This window comes from Myotis yumanensis, unplaced genomic scaffold, assembly GCF_028538775.1.
Source record: "Myotis yumanensis isolate MYYU_CA2020_CCGP unplaced genomic scaffold, mMyoYum1.0.hap1 SCAF_11, whole genome shotgun sequence".
Taxonomy (NCBI): Eukaryota; Metazoa; Chordata; class Mammalia; order Chiroptera; family Vespertilionidae; genus Myotis; species Myotis yumanensis.
The window spans coordinates 40,800,502-40,823,558 of NW_027223762.1; the positions used below are offsets into that span (position 1 = coordinate 40,800,502).

The 23,057-nt window shown below is 38.6% G+C and overlaps 1 protein-coding gene across 11 annotated transcripts in view; it reads right to left on the minus strand.

Moving 5' to 3' along the window:
- The window catches only part of AAK1 (AP2 associated kinase 1), a 137,474-nt gene that overhangs the window by 5,365 nt on the left and 109,052 nt on the right, over nt 1-23,057 (minus strand). For 3 of the 11 annotated variants that reach the window (XM_070429394.1, XM_070429391.1, XM_070429390.1), the window contains 3 exons: nt 14,230-14,331; nt 13,062-13,163; nt 11,585-11,695 (listed from right to left, as the gene is read on the minus strand). The exons of 3 other annotated variants lie outside the window; for them this stretch is intronic. In XM_070429394.1, coding sequence (XP_070285495.1) covers nt 11,585-11,695; nt 13,062-13,163; nt 14,230-14,331 — 315 coding nt within the window. Of the gene's footprint in view, nt 1-1,064; nt 9,068-9,943; nt 10,055-11,584; nt 11,696-13,061; nt 13,164-14,229; nt 14,332-23,057 lie in introns of those variants that run through there. 5 more of the 11 variants (XM_070429400.1, XM_070429399.1, XM_070429401.1 and 2 more) reach the window with 4 other exon arrangements.

Genomic DNA, 23,057 nt, shown 5'->3' on the forward strand with positions numbered 1-23,057 from the left:
AAAAACAGAAAAATAAGTCAGGCAAGGAAACTGCACACAAACTGGAACACAACCAATCACTGTCTCACATTTTGGGACATGATAAGCACAATGTACAGGAAAGGAGATGAAGACGTTAGGCACACAGACATTTAGTGCAGCTACGCAATGCTCCTACTCACGGGGCTAGGCACTGACACTTGCTCTAGCTGGCACTGGCACATGATGGAATGAAAACAAACCCAGCCACTCATCTTCACGTATACCATGATGGTTCTGGAGTATGCAGAAATACTGTCTGGGGACAAATTCAGTTCAGTATCTGACATGTGGTCATGCTCTGCCGGTATCTGAGGACACCCATCCTTTGCCCCCAAACAGCAGCAAAACACGGCTGCTAGATAAATGCAAGTTTACTTGCTGATTGACATAAAAGTACCTCAAACAGGAATACTGAAGGCACTTTCTCGGGGGAGGAGACATAAGCAAAATTATATTAAATTTCAACTTTAGCTGGAGTAGCCCTGGAATTTTGTTTTCTGTCTTTTAAGTTAGCAAAGATCTCCTCTGTTTAAATGATTCCATCTTAAATTTCTTTAAACAGAGTAAAATGTATAGGAAATTACAGAAGTATTTGCAAATTCTAATATACTAGTCTATTTCTATCTAGTAGAAGTGCCTCAGGGTGCTCTGGCTTTTAACATCAAATAGACAATTATCAGAATGCAAGAGAGCTTACCTTCCAAGAAATATTAGCAGGTTAGAAGTATGTCATTGGGCACATGTTAGCAAGAGGGCAGGAAAAAGGCATATGTAACTAAGCAAGAAGAATCCAGAGAAAGGGTGGTTGGGGGTAAAGGTATCATTTCATCATGGGTTTCCCAACCCACCAGGATAAGAACATTTGGTAAAAAGATTTGGATTCTATAGATGACTTGGAACCTCTGTACAGAGGTAATTCAATCATCCCAACCCCACACAGTAGTCCTCTCCCCTTCTATACAAACCATTTGCTCATAGAAACTTCTGCTAACAACATTCCCCTTTAAGTTTGCTTAAAGTAAGCACACAGAACACAGCTGAAGCAGCATCAAAATCAGTTTATTGGGAAACCAGTTGCTATTACATTGTAAAGAGTTGCAGAGAGAGACCCGAACATTTTAGAAGATACTGTACAAAAATACTATACTCTTCTGAATCCTATAACTTTTGAGCAGTGTTTCTATTGTAAATAATTCTGACCTTAAATATTGTTTCCAGAAACAAAAGGTGTCCTCCCCCTCCTTTTTGTTTCCCTTTCTAACAGTTGAAATGCATTTGATGAATCCCACATCAGAGTCTTGAAGTTAAATTCTATACTGGTGCAATGGCTTTCTGAATAGCATTTGAAGAATAAGTTTATTTTGAAGAGGATAAATTTTTCCTTGTCTTACAGCTTTAATATATGCACTTGCATGATATGAAAGCATTAGGGGATAGGAAATAAATGGAACACCGTCTCCCTTGCAATCTATGTGGAAAGACATAATCCTAACCTCTCAAGCAAGTTTACTGATATTAGATTTGTCACAGTGATTCCCAGATGATGATTTCTGGGAGGAAGTTCAAATGAAAGGGAGAAGAGAAGTTTTCTAAAATAAGATTTGCCAAGCAAAGTGGTATGAGAGCCCCCTGCCCCCCCCACTCTTTGAATCACTTTCTAACAGCATCAGATGCGCATATTTTCAGTTGCCAAAACTAAGGCACAAATTCTTAACTTCCAAATCTACCCTGAAAGTTGATGTTATTAAGCTGGTTCTGTGGGAGAACAAAATATCATTTAGGAAAAAAATGGCAAGTTTAGTCAAGCCAATGACTGATTCTGACATCATATCGATCAATAATGAACACTAGTTTGCCCGAGTTAGTGTTTTGGGGAAATTTAAATTAAATTCAGTGAAATATATTTGTGTGCAGAGATTGTCCCAAAGCAGTTACCTATAGAACCTGGGTCACGTTGGATGCCCACAGTGTTCGATTACATTTTGAGAACCTAAGTACCAATCAGGGGTGGCCATTTCCAGAGTTGGACAGGATGGAAGAACATGCCAGATTTATCAAAATTACTTCTGTTAAAAAGTGGGTTCTTAGTCAAGTCAAATGGAAGCCTACCAACTTAGAGCATATTCTATACCCTTCATGGTGCAATGGGAAAATCATACTTAAAGTTCCAACAGCTTTTAAAATTCACACACACAGCCACAAAAATGCTTTAACATAAAGTTCAAAGGGAAAATCGGTCTCCTGTCCTTCAAAGCAAGGCCAGACTGCTTCATATCTCTTTCAGCATGAATCTGCTTACAGGATTGGAAAGATACATGTGAAGGTTTCTCCTGAGAAGGCCAAGTCCCTCAACCTGTCCATTCTTTTTAGTAGAGGGGCAGTGTGATCAAGGCAGAGAGCAAACACCTTCTGCAATTCTCCAAGCCTGGCACTTTGCAGACCAAAAAAATGCTGATGGATACAGAAAAGCACAGACAACCACATTCCCTCAGGGAATTTTGATGGTGACAGCACAAGAAACAGAGTAGTCAAGAAGAGAGATTCTAGATAGCTGTAAACAGAAGGTAGACGTTGAGTTTTGTTGGGAGTTACAGGTCTTTTTTGGAACATGAGTGTGTTCTTGTAGGGAAAACACGTGTTTTCAAGGTGAACGGTCTGTGTATGAAGATAGCCTTGCACCATCAGGAAACATGTGCGAAGTAGTCTGCCTACTAGCAATTAAAGGGTTTATACTAATTTAACCTCACGCCTTGGTCCAGTTCCTTTGGTAATTAATGGCATGCACAGCAGATGTCCTTACCCACAACCACAGAGCTCAATAAAGATAGACAGTTGTTGGGGGGGAGGGGGGAGGGAGTTAAGGCCAGGACCTGACCACATTGTCTGCACAGGGTCTTCCTCATCAAGAAGCCTAAGGTAGGGCATTTTGTTCTAATTCCTCGAACTAGGTCATGTCTCTTTTTATTTTGGTTGAGCACATTAAATTAAGCAACAAGTCAAAACATTTCTTTTTCTTGCTCTGACGTAGGATTGTGTGCCAGGTTAAGGTTAAGCACACTTTTCAAAACTCCATTTTAGTCTATTTTGAGGCTCCAAAATTATATAGATTTCAGTAAGAGCTCACATGCTTCAGAGAGTAGGAAAGGAGTCCCAAAAAATATTTGATGACTTGGCAACTATCCTCACTAATTCTCAATTAACTTCAAAAGCAATGAGGAGTGTTGAATGATTTGGGAAAGGTTTATTCTGAAAATTTTATCAGGTGGACATAGTGAAGGTCATCAGCATGCTTTCTAAAAAATCAAAATGTGAAGACTTAAATTTCTGACTGGTTATTCCTTAATATAATACATCACACACAACCCGAATTTCACTTTCCTCTATAATAACTTGTATGACCTTTTGGCTTAGATGATCAAATTAAGCATTTGGTTTGACCATATGCTGTGTAGTCGCATTAAAACCCACGACTGGGGAATAAGGGATTTGCTAGGAGCCAATATTGGCTAGTGATGCTGTGCTTCTCAAGCCAATGGAGCAATTAAATGGGAGAGATTTCTCCCTGGGCAAAAAACTGCTGTTGCCAACATAACATGTTTAATTAAATTGGCCTGGGTATATTAAAGATGAAATTAGAGGAGGATAGCTGCAAATCTGTGCTCCATTTTACAACCCCGTGTCTGATCATATCAAATGCAGGCGCACGTGGTTTTGTTCTCCCAGACCACAAGGTGGAGCCAGGATAGCCATGACTCATTAAAATGTCCTCAGCATGTCTCTCACGTGTGGCCACACTTCCCTTGTACGCAGGTACTTATTGTCACTCAACAATGTGTTTCAATCCTTTTTTGCAAAAGTGGGTTTTCAGCTCAGGAAAACAGCAGCTATTTTAAGTTGTTTATAGCTCTAAACATCAATGCTCCTGTTTGAACAGATAAAGTCTTTATTCCCCTGTATGTTTACATAAGAAATTTGTTTACAGACTTGTTTTTATATAATACTTGCGTAGCAATGTTCAAATTTCACATTTTTACTGCATAAGATAGCTTCATGTACCTGTTTGCTCTGTCTTCTTGGGAGAGCGGGGATAATGACCTGTGGTAAATATACATCCACGTGAGGAGGGGCGTGCAATAGGGCAGAGAGTACTGGCAGGAAAAGAGTACATTCAGATACTACATCAAAGTGGAAACCAAGAAAGTGTCTTCCATTCTAGCAACTACCACCACTAGGTAACTTTGCATTACCCAAAATACCTCCCTCCCCCACCTCAGTGAAAGGACACCAAGGAGAAACAAAATGGTATCTTGTTACAGATTATTTGAAATGGAAGCCATTCAGGATTCATTCTGACTCAAAAAACCCAAGCACATCCAGGAACATTACTAGCATGGACAAGGAAAAGGCTAACAGCTCATAAATGTATAGTCTCTAAAGGGGAATGAAAGATAGCTTTGTAATATCTGGAGTATCTCAGTAAATATTCCATTTTAAAATTCATGTGATAGTTTCTCTGTTCCGCCTGGCAGCCTCTAATTTGCTTAATTCAGTATTTTGGACAATCTTATCTTTTTTTCTTTTCTTTTTTCTTTTTTTAAATGGGGTTACCCTGTCATTTTTATCTCCAAACTCTAAGTTAGTGGCTATAGTATCTGGATAGTCTTATAAACTGAGAAAGTTAAAGACTCATGGAGCTCACAAACTTCATCATGGAAACTTTATTTTGGCCCAAGGTATCTACAGTGTGCTGGGCTGAACAAGTTATTATCTTCATACCTCTGGGATGAGGTCAACCCCAAAGGTCCCCTGCTTACCACAGCACTGCTGAAAGCAAAGCTGTTTCTGATCTGGGAGAAGATTGGGCTGACTTAAATAAAAATGATCAATTATTGGTCAGGAGAGTGAGAAAAAGTATTATAAACATAATTAACATTTCATCTTGAGAAAAACAGACTCTTTTTTTGTTTGTTCCCCTATAATTATTAGCAATCCAAGTTTTATAATTATAATTTAAGTGGCAAGTTCATTATCAAATGACACTGAACAACGTGACAACCTATTTTAGAGGTATTTTAAAAATATGTATCTTCCAATTTTCTAAACTACATTAAAGACAGGCTAAACCAGTCGTTCACTTATTCAGAATATTAAGAAAGTTAAGAATGATCATTGTCCCTTTCCATTATAAGGTTCTTTCTGGAAATGTTCTGTGGATTATATTCTTTACTATCTTTAATAGTAACTACTCTTGATCTTAGGGTGGTGATTTTGCCTTTGGAAACAGCTAAATGTCACTCAGAACCAAGAGTGGTAGAAAAAGTAGACTAAAAAAACACACACCTATTTTCAGGTACTGAAAGTGATACCAATTAGGTAATAATAACTGATTTTCTTATACCTTATTACCTTCCTTGATAGTATTTCTAAGGAGAGCAGTTTCAAAAATAACTTTAATGATTAAGATAAGTATTAGGTTCCCAACTAAAACCAAGGAACAACACTCAATTAGATGTCAAAATTCCAATATGTCTGCTAAAGTGATCTTTAATTATAATCATATTTATAAGTGTCCACTTAAGCCTTATCTCTTGTGATATGTTTTTAAAAACAATGAGACTTGAATTTGGCAATCTAGTTATTAGAATGCTCTAAAGGGAAAAAATAATAATTTGAGATGTTTTCTACTCTTGCACAATTGGAATAAAAGCAAATCAGAAACATATGCTTATATGATTTTCTAACCACTTTGCTGTACACCTGAAACTAATACAGAATTGAATATAAACTATAATTGAAAAATAAAAAAATAAATTTTAAGATAATAAGATATCTAATTAAAAAAACACATATGCTTACAGTATTTATCCATTTTTATATAGCAGATCATTGATTATATATTTTTTAAAGAATCGAAATTTGATATTGTTTTGTTGTACTCTGTGTGTGGGAGTGTGCATGCGTGGGAATGTGTAATATTAAAAAAAGGAATATCTCTGTCCAAAACTCTGTCATAATTTAGGCTTCTAATTCAGATAACCAAGAAAGAGCAACCCAGGTTAGTAAAAGCCCATTATAATTTTCTAAAAGGTAAACTCTGCTACAGGAAGAACTACATTAGATAACTGAAGAACATCAGGATATATAAATCCTTCATAGTCCTCCCAAAGCTTAATAATATATACTTAGAGCCCTATAATTCTATAATCTTAGAGACCATGAAGTCCAAACCCATCATTGTCTAAACAAGGACAGCAGCTCTGGGAAGTGATGCGCCTGCTGAAGTAACTCAGACAGTGACTAGCAAAGGTCAAGATGAGATTCCAGGTGCTCTGTCCTGTCCAGGCCTCTTCTCCCACTACCCTGTCTCAGATCCTACACTTGTAAACTGAAGTGGGTGGACTAGATGATGACCTCTAAGGTCCCCTTTACAGCTCCATAAGTCTATTAATTATCAGCACACTACACTCATCTCAAATAAACCCTTTTAGCTTAGGCATGATGCTATATATATATTAAAAGGCCCCATTTATTGGCTCACTCACTGTATTCCTTCACAGAAAAATAGTTCTCCCCTCTGAGGCCCTACTCCTAAAGAATTTCATGTCATTGTCCCCCTTGGGCTTCCTCCATCCAGTCTCTGGCTTTTAGTCTGCTCTTTTCATTAATGGTCTCTATTGAGCCAGGTGACTAGATAATATATCTCAATGTGATTAGGATAATACATGAAAGGAATAAGTTAGAGACACCTAATTTCTAAACTATACATTCCATGGTTTCAAGAAACTAAATATTCATTATATTTTTAACACATATGTATGAAAAAACAACAAATTGAGAAACGTAGGCATAAAACATTATTCTTATTTTAAAAATAAACATTTCCTTCATTAGTTTATACATTTTTTTCTATGTCCAGGAAACAGAATACAATTTTGATCTTCAATAATATTCCTGTCCATAAAGGGGCAAGCTAAGTCCCATTTTCACTGCTATTCAACCAGGAAGAGCTCGTCAAAGATGTCTTTTTTAAATCCTTAGCAGGAAGGCTTGTGCCTTCCTCAATTTGGAAATGATCCATTATCCTCATAGAGGCCTTTACTTAGCTCATGTAGCTTCAGTTGGCATGGGAAGTGTTTCAAGTCAGAAGGAAGACCGAAAGATTCAAACTTTTTCTCTGATGCCTTTCAAAGGCTGCGCTCACATTGCTGAGGTCAAACCTTGACCTCCAAAGTGCATGCAGTGTTTTGCAGACTGTTGCTGTTCAACTTTCTTTTTCCCTCCCTTAAAGTGCAAATGTGAGGAAGAAACAAAAGTACCAGATAGAGAAACAAGCAAATGGACTTGGAATTTTATTTGTACAAATCTGACCAACTAAGAGTTTAGTTTCCCTCTGATCATGGACAATGGCACTCAACGAAGAGAACCACAGTGGGGTTCTCTGTGCCCACCTTTTCAAAAGGGTAATTTTTAGAAAACTGCTTTCCATGTAAGGAAAAAAAATACACTTAACTCAGTAAGGACATATACAGAGGGTGACCATGAGGCATGTTGTCGTGTCAGTGCAAGGTCCTTTATTTATTTTATGAACAATATTCTAAGGTTAGTGAGGAACTATGCTTTGTTTTATTTTTCAATCTAGGAAGCCAAGGAAAACCAACTGAACATTTCATTGGCTGCATCCTTCAATCAAACATCAGAGAGAAAGAAAGGTAAGTAGCCAGAGTCAAATTGTGCCTAGCTTGTCAGCACACTTATTTCTGTATATCTGCAAATAAACAACATGCTTATTCTACAAAGACAGAAGACCTGCTGAAAGCTTATAGCAACGCACAAGTCTACTCAAAATGATTCCATATGTTACACTGTAGGATTGCAGTGTAAAGTTATACAAGGGAAAGAGATCAAAAACCCTGTACAGACACCTGATATCAGACTTGAAACGCCAAGTGGAAACAGAACTATTCAGCATCTTCATTTATACACAATTTACAGTATTTGATTCAAAATAAAAATCACAAGAAAAATACATCTGTTTCTGCTACAATTCCTTCCCCTCCCCCAGCCACCCCCCAATGAAAAGTCTTCTAATAAAAGGTATCATATTATCACCATTGTCTTGTTTTGGTCTAATTCTGAGATCCCGGCTTGGGATGGTTAACATGAAAAGGAATGGCAATATTTGGGATTTATATCATGTACACATTTATCCAAGGATCTTAAGTACTTGCAGTCACATCTCCCGATCTGAGAAATTGCGGTTCAATGGAAGCCAGAATGCTGGATGAATGCTGGGCAGGTTGCATGGGGTGTAAAATCCCTTGGCTAAGTCTATGATCAAACAAGGTCAACGTTGGTTGGCTAGAGCTGGGCTCACTTTGTCTTTTCAAATATATACCATCAGTCAGTCAGTTTTACCCTTTCTTAAACCACACACCTGTCTCCAGGCTACTGCCTAGAGTTAAGACCAAGCGAAGAAGCCATGTCTTCATAATAATGCAGCAGGATAAAAAGCGAAAGCAGAGAAACACATTCATCAGCATCTGGCCAAAGGAGACGGGTCGGGAGGATTGATTTGGGAGGCCATTCCTAGCAAGAATGAGGCAAAGGTGTCAGTTCACTAGTTTCAGTTACAGTTAAGCTTTTGGTGGAGTTGATTCCGTCTGAGGTGAAGCTCATGGCATCTAGTGCTTGATTTAAGATAATGCTATTGAAGAAGGGTAATGAGAAAACACAGCAAACAATCAGGGAGGAACTGGCCAAGAAATATCTGGAGGGCCAAACTGATTTTCTTTCCTTATCATTTCTATAGGAGAAGGCAAGGGGTAGGAGATAAGGCCTAGAGGGCCCCTTATTTGCAGATTTTTAAAAAAATCATTTTTCTTATAATTCCGTAATGAAAATGTATATTACGGTATGAAGGTTACAGAACTGCATCTGCTACTGGGTCACGGCTACAGGTCTATGAGCTGATCCACCAGCAGTAAAGACCTGGCTAGGTTGGGAAGACTGGACTCAGAGCTCCCACTGCTGTTTCTAGAGTGCCCACCTGGAAGTGGAGAGATAGGAATTCAGTACAAAACACAGAGGGTTAAGGGTTAGATGTGCAGAGCAAGCAAAGGAGAAAAACCAAACTAAAACAAAACCCTACAGAAGCAACAATTTACATTTGCAAACTCTTACATGTTGATTTTTAAACATATAAATTAGGTATCCGCCACCTCCCGTAAAAGGCTCAGGCACTGTGGCACACCGTCCTGTAGGCAGGACACCTTTCTAATGAATATATATATTTTACCTGAGAACTGCTGGCTATATACTAACTTCTTGACAACATAGCATCATCTCCCTGATAGAGTAAAAATCAGTAATCTTGCTTTGGGAAGACAACAGTTATTAAGACCATTGCAATAAAAACATGCTTTAAAAATATGTATGTTTTGTGGCATGTTCAAATGATTTGACTCCATCAGAGAGGAAAAAGTATGTTCCACAAACATTCAAAAAATTCGAATTATATCAAAGCACCATTGTTAATCTCTTTGGGAAGAATATTTATTATAAATTGTTCTAATCATGATAAAAAAAATGTTCAGTTCTTTTTCTGATATATGCCTTCAGGTTTCCACTGACTGAAAGATCACTTATTTTTGGCTTGATGCTTTGAAAAAGCATCTTTTGGTCAAACTATTTAATACTTTTCTTCTCTCTAAAGAAACACATGGCCAGGCTTTAAGATACCTCTATCAGTATCTCTATCTGTATCTGTATCTCTACCTGTCTGTACTGGTCCAGCCCACAATGATTGTCATTATCCCCAATATCCTTCATTAAATGTTGCTCTTTTTTCCCCTTGTAGAAAAGGTACACCACTATTTTGTAGAGAGCTGCTATCAAGCTCTTTTCCCAAACCTCTCTTTCTTACCTTGTGGGTTTTTGGTTATCAATACAGGAATAGGGTCAAACTCATCTTCTGCCACCTTGTCCGAGCCCTCAGGGACATCAAAACCTGAGATGAGATTACTATCTTCTGCAGCTTAATACAGAATGCAAGTACACAAGCAGAAACAACAGAAGCAGAGATTAGCAAATGAGAGAACATGTAAGAGGCACAGAGTTCCCAATTGTTTCTCAATCAATGCAGTTTTTTAAAGATGAAAATGCTTATTTTCCTGAGTTGAAATAAATGTAGCAAAATTGGAAAATTTAGGGAAATAGCAGAAAAGGTTTTAGCGCTGGCCATGTTAAGACTTTCATAAATGATGAGGGAGAAGGGATATAAGATGAATTCTCTCTGCCATTATAAGATCATTAATTATAGTTACTGTGAGGTATTTCTTCAATGTGAGTAATTCACAAAAGCACAGTGATTAGTCATTTATCTTCTTTACTGAACAAACAAAGGCCTGACTAACAACATCTGAAAAACTGAAAACCATGGGTTGGGGTAGTTTCTCCTTATAAAGCAACCGCTATGTACAATGCAAACAAGTGCTTCTTGGAGGACTCACCGCCCTTTGATTGGGAAAATAGATTTTCATCTACCTCTAATGCCTCAGGGAATGTTGGGGCACAGGATCACATGCACTGAGATTCCCAGCAGAAGCTTGTTAAAATATTCTTCTCCCTTCTAATTAAGGCTCTCCTACCAGCAAGTACTAGCTAAGTGCCTATTTTGCAAGTACTGCTCCTCTGTAATTACACGTTGCCGCTGACACACTCCTGTCAGACATACTTGGTAAACAGGTAACTTCTTTCTACATGTTCTATAAAAAACATAATCATTTGAATGCTATAAAGGGTAAAAACAAAAGCTCAGCTATTACCACTGCAAACCACAGGCTAATTACTTTTCAGTCAACTTGGGGAGGCTTCCTTTTTGAATTTCCTTCAGAAGGACTTCTAAACTGTTCCTTTTCTATGTATTTGCTCCTTCTAGAAAATCACATTCACTACCCAAGCACAGAAAGAAGTTTAGTGAATGCCTGTGTACAGTAAGCCAGGCACTGTGCCTATGACTTTCACAAACTACTCACAGAATAGAACTCAATGCAAGCTACTTCTGTCCAGCAGAATTAAAAACCAGTACGTATTAACCTAAGACTAAGAAGTGAAAATGGTAGATTAAAAAGAGAAATCTTGTAAGTAACTGTGACTCAAATGTTAACTTAAATTCAAAACTTTTACAAATTCAATTTTTGAGGACTGGTGCCTATTTATCACTATCCAAAATGTTACACCATATTTGATGAAACATTTTTAAGTTCTAAGGCCAACAAGTATCATATTAATAATTATAGTCAGTAGTTAATCAACTCAACCATCTACTTGAATTGACTTCAAAGATATGTAGCTCGGACCTCCACCAATCTGTTGTCTAAGTCTTATTAAATATTCTTTCTGAGCGGGACTATAACACAGTGGCTGAGAATACTAGCTCAAGTTTTGCACGTAAGGAGGTGGTTAAAACACTTCACTAGCAAAGACTTTTGGTAAGAAAAATTTCAGGAGGTGTTCAGTTCTCCTTTAAGGACACATGTGGGTCCAAGAAGAAGAAAGCATTTACCTTTATGGGCTGGAGCAGAGATCGCTATGGGGGCAAACTCTTCCAGAAGGTCGGTAGTAGGGTTAGAAAGCAGAGAGCAATCGATCAGGGAATCTTCCCCGGTGAGAGAATCTGAGTCCAGATTAACAGCATCCCAGGTCAGTGATGGCATTAAATGGCACATACAACAATATCACAAGATTAGACCTTAGCCTTTAAGTTACCGCATTTACCAGTACATGTCATACAAACAAGCCAAGGCAGGAGAAAGAAAACCAAAGGAAACACGTTAAACACTCTGGATTTCATCTACAGAAGCATGTATTCCTCTTAACCTTAATATATAAATATGGAAGAATTTTTTGCTCAGAGGTTATTAGATAAGCAAATATGTGATTTGGATGCCAATAAAACTTTAGCAGATCAGTTTTTCAGCAAATGCCATTTGGGAAAAAGAACTTTTCAACTAAAGAGTTTCACTTAAACTTCCCCTAAACATTCATGGAAAAAGAATCACTATAGAATGAGGTGACCAATTTGACTAGAAGGGGGTTGTCTCAGGCTTATTATTAGTGTAATATGACATGATTAAACAGTTCTTTCCAGACCGCAAACAGATTCCTATGCAGAATAGAATGACCTTGCCCCTTACTAACAGTATTCTTTAAATCTGAATTGCTCCTTTGAACACATAATTTTGCTTTTAGATAAAGAACAGAAGACAAAATTCAGAGTTTAAGTATTTTAACACATGAATTATTTTCTGAAAAGTTTTCTGGAAGAAAATAGCCAAGTAAGCACAAGGAAAGGAAACCCTATTAAATTATTTTAACCTGGTGAGTTAATTTTCATACTTCCTAGACTTCTAATTGTTTCCATTCCTAGTTAGGATCGGATATTTTTATCAAGGTAATTATGGACTCAAAAAAAGGAAGGTTATCAAATCTGTATTTATGGGTAGTTAAGGAAGTCTACTAGGAGTGAACTTGGAAAAATTAGGGTGAAATGCTGGAAACAGCAAAGATTTCAACTTTGCCTACAATTTAATAGCAAATCACCTATATGATTAAAGCACTGTGCTAGGAACAGGGTGTCAACATCCAGAAATGAGCCCCATGGATACCACTGTTAGAGGGGAGAGACTGCTCAGTAACCTGGAGGAGTTAAGGGCATCCTTACAGCTCAGCAGAGTTCTTTAATTAAGGAGGTGGAAGGAATCTGCCACCAGTGGAAAAAAAATCCTGAATAAAGATAGACTGTAATCAGAGAAAGCCCAGGGATCACTCTACAAAGAACTCCAAAAACATAATCTGCTTTTTGGCGAGGAAACACATCACTCAACATCTAGAAGCTGGGACTGCAACAATGCAGGGCATCCCTTCTGGGAGGAACTAACCAGGCTGCAAAATAAACCCCGGACCATCTGTCAGGTGGAAAGACTGCTCTGAGAGCTCACCACATCAAGCAGTCCCTGCGGCTGCAGAGACTCCTGACTGACCTGTGCGGTTCGAGGTCACAGACTCCGTCTGAGATGGGAGGCGCTGGGGCACTGGGGGCTCCAGTCCTGGTATGAGACTCTCAACAGCAACATCAGCTTTTTCTTTTGTAACAGAGCATTAAAAAAGGAGAATAATGGGTAAGGGAAAGACAGTCAGAAGTTCTTTGGACAATTCTATCAAGGCTTTCTCCTATAGGTTTCTAAAATGCCAGTCTCAGGAGAGGTGGAAAGCACCGAAGTTACTTTATTTCTGCTGCTTTGAGTATCTGGGCTTCACTGATTGAGCAGGTCTGTGCAAAGTTAACCACTGTGGCCAGTCCCAGTGATTCTCAGTTTTTATAGATAAATACAGAATAAGAGCTATCCAGGAGATCTCTTCCATGTCAGAAAACAAACTGAAAGGCACCTTAATATCTTCTGTTAATTTTGCTTTTCTCAAGGGATAAACTTGGGAGCCTTTCACATCCTCTGTGCCTTGCAGAGGCCACTAGTCGATCTGTAATCCCATCCCATGATGCAGTGTGGTGGTATCACACTATGAGACATCCCCCAGCTAGAGGCCCATTTCTCCGCAGGGTCGTGGCCTCTCTGAGTTCTAGGACTTTGCACCCCTGGAGTACAGGGGTCCTGGGCATTTTGTAGGTCTTGCCTGCCTTGTGGTTGGAGCACAGAGAAATGTAAGGACAAGCAGACCAAGTCCCTTCCCCAATTTCTACTCCTGAGGCTTCACCACCAGGCATGTGTTGTGTCAGTTACTAATACCTGGCACGTAGAGAGGCCTTCTAAAGAAGACCCTGCTAAAGGTAGGGTCCAGCTTGAAACCAACTTTTTTCATGAAGCTTTTGTAACTAAGTGTGAATTTTCCCACATCCTTCCTCATTCATAAGACATCACTCTAGAAATCTCAGGATATCAAAACAAGGCAAAAATAACAGTGTTGTGCAGCTGGAAGACAGAGAAAACACTTGATTTGAGGTGCTAACAAAGGAGATTAAATAGCCTTGGCTTCCAGGTTAGCACAAGGCCTCGTCCAACAGCAGAAGGCTTGGTGGCATTTCCATTCCTCACCAGGGCTACTCACTAGAGATCTGTTAACCAGTTAGATATAATTCTTGAAATAGACACACACATCATGCATTACTGAAGAAACAGAAGATGACGACTTTACCAATTACAGCATCAGAAGTGCTGCCAAAAGGATCTGTCATAGGCAAGAGGTCAGGGAGCAGAAGAGAAGTGTCAGGAGATTTGAGTCCCTCAATTAGCTTTTCTAGGTCGGGCAGAGAGGTAAAGAGAAAGCAAAATGCAATGAGATATTAAAGCAAGCTGATCATTTTCCATTTTCTATGCAAATACATTTTAGGGAGTCAACATTTTGTATCGATTCATCATAAAAATCCCGTTAGTATATTGTTAAAAGTAGTCTTTCAAAGTTTGAAGTTTAAAAAATGATTATTTCCCTAACTGAAGTAGTCAACTCTGTGAGGCATTCAAGACTAGGTTTGCTGGTTTTTAAATTTGAGGTACAATTTACACTGAATAAAAGTAATCAATTTTAAGTGTATAATTTGCTGAATGTTAAATGTCTACATTCATAGAAGCACCACTGAAATAATGATGTAGAAAACATTTCTACCACCCTAGAAAGTACCCGTGTGCCCCTTTCTAATCAATGTCTTCTTCTCACCCCCAGACTCTGGTGACAACTGGTCTGTTTTCTGTCCTGATAGCTTTGCCCCCTCCCTCCTTCTTTCCCTAGGATTTCCTATAAATGGAACCATAATGTATGCAGTCTTTTCTGTCTGGTGGTCTTTATTTATCATAATGCTTTTGAGATTCCTCTACATTGTTGCATGTATCAGTAGTTTGTTCTGTTCTATTGCTGGGTGGTGTTCTATTGTACGAATGCACATTTTGTTGATTCATTTACTAGTTGATGATGTTTGGTTGTTTCCAGTTTTTAGTTATTAAAAATAAAGCTGCCATAAACATATGCATATGTCTCTGTGTATTCATATCCCTTCCTGGCTCAGTTTTGAATCTCTCTTTTTTTACTTGCATTTAGAAATAGTTTATAACTAAGAGAATATAATAAACCATGCCCAAGATAATGTCAACAATCATTTATTGTCTGCCAACTGAGAGTCTGTGACATGCTGTTACTTTTGACATCTTGTGACTAAGAAACAAAAGGATAACAGAAGCCACCAGATTTGTCACACCTGGTAACTTAATGTGTGATAATCTATACACACTAAGATTCATAATTCCTTTAACCCTGATCCATCAACAACTATCCATTTACCTTTAACCTATTAATGCTAGAGGATTAACTTAAAACTAAGTAATAAGTCATAGAATTGTGTAGAAAGAAGGGAATTAAGAACTCATACGTCCCTTTGCTTACAAGAAGACCGAGGCCACATAAATTCTATAACTTGCCCAGTTAAAGGCCAATTATCAACAATGTTTTTTCTATCACCAAAATAAAATGCCATTAAGATAAAACTAAAATTAAATTGTTAGAGATAAAGAAAAAACTTAAAATTCAAGTATGTGTATGTAACATTTAAAAAAAATTTTAAATCCTCAACTGAGGATATGTTTTTATTGATTTTAGAGAGAGAGGAAGGAAGAGGGAGAAACATTGATCTGTACCTTATGCACCTCACCTGGGAGTGAACAGCAACCTGGGTGTATGCCCTGACCTGGAATTGAACCTGTGACCCTTTGATGCATGGGCCAATGCTCCAACCAACTGAGCCACACTGGCCAGGGCTGTATATATAACATTTTAATGGATCTGTATTCATCTAGGGCCATCAGGAATTGAGATAAGTAAAGGCTAAGGTGATATTGATTGAGGGATAGAAACCAAATTTTAGGTGACTTGTAAGTTAGGTGATCTATAACTACACAGATGAAATAATAAGTTTTAGTGTCATGGCAAGATCATTTGCTTTGGTATAATTAACACATTGCAGAAAAAGACACTTTAATATGTGAAACCAATTTACCACCTTTAGAGTATATGGCATGTTGCTATCTTTGAATTAAGTGATAACATGCTACATTCCTCATGTGCACCTGATTCATACTGAAGAAAGCAAGGATGTAAACAAGAAGCCTCTCCACAACAGGGAAGAACACCCCAGGCACTAACCAAGCATACGGCATAATCACATCAGCCTTAATCTGAAACTATATGTGACATTTTACTATAAGAAAAGATGTTAAAATATCTTTGACAATTTTCAGCATACGGGTGAAAATAAGGTTTTCCCAAAACATCTACATTTTTATTCTGAACTTTAGCTTTGTTTTATTCCTCCCAAAAGCTTCTCTCACTGAAAAAAAAAAAAAGCAATTGTTTCTTTCACTTTTAGCACTCATATATTTGCAATTTTGTAAAGCAATGGATAAAAAGTAAAGACCCAAAATTACTTGCTTGTTTTTCATACAGCAGTTTATCTTGGTGCCAAACATCAGACTAGCATTCTTTCAAAGTCTGAATTCTAGCCTCTTTCAGGGACTCACTGTGACCAGGGGTAGTTCCTTAAACTTCTGACCCTGTCTCTTCAACCGTCAAATGGAGAAACCTCCCCACACCTTTTTGTATTGGTCACTTAAATATCATCATTTCCTCAAAGCCTCCCCCAAACCACCAACATTACGGGAACCTTCCGGAGCACTCTGTGCTTGCAGTCCTTACAACATCACTGAAAGTGGAGAAGGTGTCTTATTAACTCTGTATCCTAGTTCTTGGTTCCCTCTAGTTACTACTCTCTGTCACACCTCTGCCTTTCAGCTTCACTGGGGAGGTGGGAGTGATAGGGGATCAACTGGAAATAGTCAGGTACTTCAACAAGAATCTAATTCTTTTATTAGCCATTAGCAAGAAGTATGTAAGAGTATTAAAAAGTACATGTGTTGTGGTGAGATGAAATGGAGCGGAGATGGGGTAAGATGCTTGTCTTCTGACCAAACCTGAAAGTAACAGGCCGCTCACATAGGTAATCACTGCTGCGTGGGGATACTCAAATCCTGGAACTACGGCAGGGAGGGGGAGGGGACAAAGTAATGCCAGGCAGAAAATAGGAGTGAGAATAAGGCTCCAGCATCTGAAGGTGGATGGCATGTGCAAAACCAGCTTCTTTCACTCCTAGTACTCTCAAAGTAAGAAAAGGCTCTCAGGGCTGGTCCCCAGGCACCATTATAGCAACATTCATCATTTACATTTATAGAGTTCAATGTCAAACATTTTCATTTATCATTGACAAAAAACCCTGGGTTTGGAAATAACACAGAATTGAGGACAATGGAGATCAGAGACTGTGAGAATGTATGACTTGCCCAAAGTCATAGACGGGACATGGTAGAGCCTGGATTGGACTTCCACATGCTACCAACAGGGCCTGCCTATATCTATCAACACAGGAGGAAAGATCTTCACACAGACATGGTCCCATGTACAATGGTCAAGTCATAAAAGACATGTTGGCATTGGAAAAAACCTCAAATCTTATCCAACAACTAGCCTTCTCATTTGCAGATGAAGAAACCAGCTTCAGAAAAGTAAAACAACTAGCCCAAGGGCTTATGGCAAGAACGCCAGATAGCCAGCTAGGACTAGGAACCAGATCTTCTATGCACTAGAGATTCATTCCTTTGCTTTAATTAAGGCCTCAATTGCTTTAAAATGTAGAGCTATCTTAGGAGAGATCACATTTAAAGCTATTATTGGTTCTTTGGTCACTGTAAACGAAAAACTTGAGGACAGGATGTAAAGGAGGCACAGGAAAGATTACCGGAAGCTGACAGTCTGCAAATCACACCCTGGAGGCCTCCCATGTGCTTCAAGGACTGGCCTTGATATCCTTCATTTTATGAATTCTGTCTTCTCTCTGAAGGTTTTATAAAAACACTCTGAGGCATGTATTATGGGGGTGGGTGGATGAGTGGAAAAGAGCAGTGCAGAGAAGAGGGTGGTGAATTTAGGAAACTGTGCTGGAAGAGTTCTTTAAGATCCAAAACCTTGTTCAAGCTTCACATCGGCATATCACGACTTGTTAATGTGTAATGAACAGAGACTTTTAAAAATTTTACATGAATCATGGAAAATGACTTCTCTGGATACAAAAGCAAAACCCATCTTCTGGGACAGTTCACACTGAAATGTGCAGACTCACACTCCAATTCTCAATTATACAAGGTGACAGACCAGTAAAACCCAGAAATAATTATTAACTGCATTTTGCAATGATTTACTCTTCCTAAAAAACATTTTACAAGAGTTTCTCATTTCTTCTGTGTTAGACTCACAAGTACTTGACGCCATCATATTCCATTATGTGAAAAGTAGTGGGCAACTCTGGATAGAAGGAAATGGTCCAGTTCTGAGGCTGATTCTGATCATTTAAGTTAGTTACCTAATTTTTCTAAGCATCAGTTTTCTCACTTGTAGACAGAGGATAAAAACTACTTTAATAGGTTGTCAGAAATTAATGGGTATATTTACAAGAATTCATGTGTGTGTGTGTGTGTGTGTGTGCGTGTGTGTGTGCGCGTGCACTCGTGCATATCAATTAAAGTGCTTGGTACATAAAAGGAGATTAACTTTTCTTTTAGGATTAGATGAGTGATCACCAAACCACTAAGGCCCGAGATTACAGACTGAAAAATGGGTGCAATTCCATTTTCACCCTCAAACCTTGTTATGAGATCAGAATAAGCAGAATTCCTTGAATAAAGTGAAATGTGAGAAGGAGGCAGCATGGTCTTACTAGGAAGAAAAGGTACTAGGACAAGAGACCTGGGTTCTGCAGTAAGTTTGTATGACACTTTGGATCTAAGTTTTCTTACTGATAAAATGAAGATAAACTTAAAAGGTCCCATCCAACATGAAAGAAAAAAGCAGGAAGTAGGAACTGGCTACTTAGAAGATGGATTAGAGATGAAACTGGAGATCTGAACTGGTAATAACTACAGAGGCAGACACTGGAGGGCACCTTGGTAATACAGGTAGGAGGTAAAATCACTGATCTCAAGGTAGCAGGTTTGGGAAATGCAGAACTAAATATTCTGTTCAACATGCAAACAGGTCAGGCAGGCACTGCCAGGAGAGTAGGATAAGAAGGTGGGGGACTATCTAAGCGTGCTTCTCATTTGAAAAAAAAAGAGCTTTTGCCGAAACCGGTTTGGCTCAGTGGATAGAGCGTCGGCCTGCGGACTGAAAGGTCCCGGGTTCGATTCCGGTCAAGGGCATGTACCTGGGTTGCAGGCACATCCCCAGTAGGAGATGTGCAGGAGGCAGCTGGTCGATGTTTCTCTCTCATCGATGTTTCTAACTCTCTATCTCTCTCCCTTCCTCTCTGTGAAAAATCAATAAAATATATTTAAAAAAAAAAAAAAAAAGAGCTTTTATGGTTTGATCCCTTATTATAAAATCAATACATATTTACTGTGAAAAAATTGGAAAATACATATAAACTAAGGATAAAAGTAAGAACTAACCAAAATATCACTTCTAGAGAAAAACATACCCTTAAGACTTTAAATGAATACCCTTTTAATCATTCCCTATAAATTTTAATCATTTGATAAGTATTTAAGCATACTCATGTTTTTTAAGAATAATTTTTTAGAAAAGAATTATGAAGTCAAAGAGAAAGTTAACTCTTAAAGGCTCTTGTTGTAAACTGCCAAACTATCCTCCCAAAAGTTGAACTAACTGATGTTTCCACTAGCAGGATCTGAGTGTGTCTGTTTTCTTATACCTTCACCAAGCCTGAGGTGGTGGGTTTTTTACATCTTTACCAATCTGACAGCGGAAGTTGCAGCATCTCACTGTTTTATAATTAACTTGTCTTGTATTCATCAGAATGATAAGCTTTCTGAAAAATGTATTTACTAGTAATTTATATTTGTTTTTTATGAATTATCTGCTCATGTTCTTCTGTTGGTGGTGTTTTCCTATCACATTCCCATTTAGTATACTTAACTGTTTCTCATGTTTCTAGGGTTCCCAAGTAAAAATGGTCAAATTAGGAGCTTGGAGAAGCACTGAAATCAAGGTTAAAAAACTGAGAAGGTGAACTCTTCAAGAACAGTACCTACAGAATTAGTTAACATGGGCAATGGAAATGGAGAGTGCTTTTAAAGGAGAGGATTGGTAATACCTTTAAATTAAGTGGTAGGTAAGAGAAAGCACCTTCCCCTCTTTTCTTAGACAAAAGTGGCATTGGAGACTAGGGGAAGAGAGAAGGAAATAGTTGCTAGAGTCAGAGGTAGAAATTAATCCATTTCAGGTTTTTCTCTTATACCTCTCCTCTCAAGACTTTGTTATTAAAAAATGTCAACTACAAAAAAAAAGTCAACTACAAGGCAAGAAGGTAATAAATCCTTCATAAACCAATCTAAGTTTAAATCATCAAAACCATTTCTTAGCATGAGCCTGGGAGGTACCGCAAGTTGTGAGTTCTCTTTGAAATATCAAAAGAGGCACTGGCTGGGAAACTCAGTTGGTTAGAGCATCATCCTGATGTGCTAAAGTTACAGGTTTGATCCTGGTCAGGGCATATACAAGAAACAACTAATGAATGCATAAATAAATGGAACAATACATCGATGTTTCTCTCTCTCTCTCAAATCAATATAAAAATTTAAAACATATATCAAAAGAGAAGATAAGTATATCTGTTTATTATAGGCCAATGAGATTAAGGGCTTGTTCAAGGCCCATTCCAACCCTAATTAGGAACACAGGCATGAGGAGTAAAGCAGGATGAACTTACCAACACAAAAAGGGCTTGATAAGAGCCCCATCAAAAAAGAATGATTTGGTTGCTACACCTTGGTGGCTTTGGAAATTTACTTCGTCTCTAATTTGGGTGTAAGCCCTGAAGTCTTGTGATGAGAGATGCTGTTTTTAACATCTAGGCACTCTAAATAGTACCTATCACTGAGAAACCAGACACTAAAATCTGCAACTTAGAAGCAAAAGTCAACAGCGGCATGTAAGAAGCAAAAGTCAACAACCATGCCCCATTCCAAGTTCATTCTAGAGAACTGAATTTGCAGGCAGATAAGCTTTAGAGAGTAAAGACACATACTATGATCAACCTTGACAGAAGCTGGAAATGAGGAAAACGCCAGGCAAATAGCTCCGAGAAGAATGCCTTGTGAGCACACAAATGCTCAAGCTGTGATTTTTTTACAGCTTTTCTAAAAAAGTTTTTATGATGCTTTGGAAAATAAAAATGTTACTTAAGAAACAAATCCAATCATCCGTGCCCCTTCACATACTTTAACAATCATTCTATCAAAGAAGTCTAACAGCTCTCAGTTGTGCCAAAGTCAAAGGTTTAACTTACAGGAAGTTTAATTTCTTATGGGAGAAAAATATCACTAAGACATTAAGATAACTAGGACTGCCCCACTGCAAATAAAGATCATGGATCAAAGTTGTTACAGCATTTCTTATCTTTATACTAATTTAAAGTTTACAAAATGATTTCAAATACATGGCTTCATCTGCATCTCACAAGGCACTCCATTAAGGTAGGTTTTAATATTGCCAATTTAGAGGACATAGTTTAAGTGATTTGACCAAAATCACCCAGCTAGTAAGTGGCTTGGCCCTAGGTCTTACAAGTTCAAATCCATTTTTATATTTCCCCAACCCTCATATTTAGCTCTCTCGCCAAAGGCTTTATTGATCTTGGAACTGCCCCAAAGACAAAGAAACACTGATATGATGCTTTATGTTTTCAACACACGGCTGGGGGATCTTGCTCGGGGGACGGGCCATGAAGAGGAGTGTGTGGAACAGCACAGACCCAATAGCACTGAGGCTTCACTTCCTTCCCCTGGAAAATGAGATTCCTCAACATACCATTCAGTATTATTTGTAGGATCAAAGGAAATTACATGTGATAATGTTTTAAAAGCATAAAAACAAATGCTAAGACATTAAAATACATGTATTTGTCAGGAGAGTAAGATTTCATGATTCTTATCCTCAAGAAGGCTGAGCATGGAAGTTAAGCAAGTATGTAAAACAAAACAAACCTACCAAAAAACCTGACTGGTGCCCACAGTGAGCGGAAGGTAATGAAAAACTGGTTGCTTGGCGGGGGAACAGGAGGTGGGGAGACACACTTGTGGTTTGTGGAGGTACCAGATACCCTAAACTCTTAGCACCTTCAGACATTTCAAGTCACTAAGGAAGGGTATAGGGGCCTTGGATAAGAAACTACCAGTATATAACTGAGTGGTGCTATGGGCTGAACATGAAAAGAAATAAAATAATCATAGACACATAACCACGCTCAGAACAAATTCTGGAGGGTACCATGAAAGGCTGGAGCTGAACAATCTGCTGAGCCTAGCTATCAGGCTGATCCTGGGGTCTGGCAGCTTCCTGACACTGTGGGCTGTGCCTTCATTTATACACCCTCAAAGAGTGGGTGGGAGCCTGGCTGTGGCTTGGCAGAGGCACAGATGGAAGGCTATGAAGCCAGTAACCTGGTGTTTGGGAGTTGGGAAAGAAATGGAGAGTGATGGGACCACCAGAAGCCTTCCAGGTTTACTTCATTCATTCACCCAGTCTGCAAATATTCATCGAGTGCTGACTTTCCCTGGCAGCGTTCTCAACACTGGCAACACAGTGATGAATGAAGACGGCAAGGTCCCTCCCTCAGGACACCAACATGTTGGCGAAAAGAGTCAGACAATAAACAGATGAAAAAAGACAATGATAAATACTATGAAGAAAAAAGCCAGGACATGTGACTAAGTGCCCGTGGGACCACGCTGCACCTTTCTGAGAAGAGAGTATTTAAACTGAGACCTAAATGTCGAATGACAAGAAGAAACAGAGCTGGAGGAAAAGCTTTTCAGGTAGAGCACCAGCAAGTGCAAAGGCCGGAGGTGGGAACAAGTTTGGCCTATTAAAAGAAAAGACTGAAGGGAAGAGGCTATGAGCTCAGGTTAGAG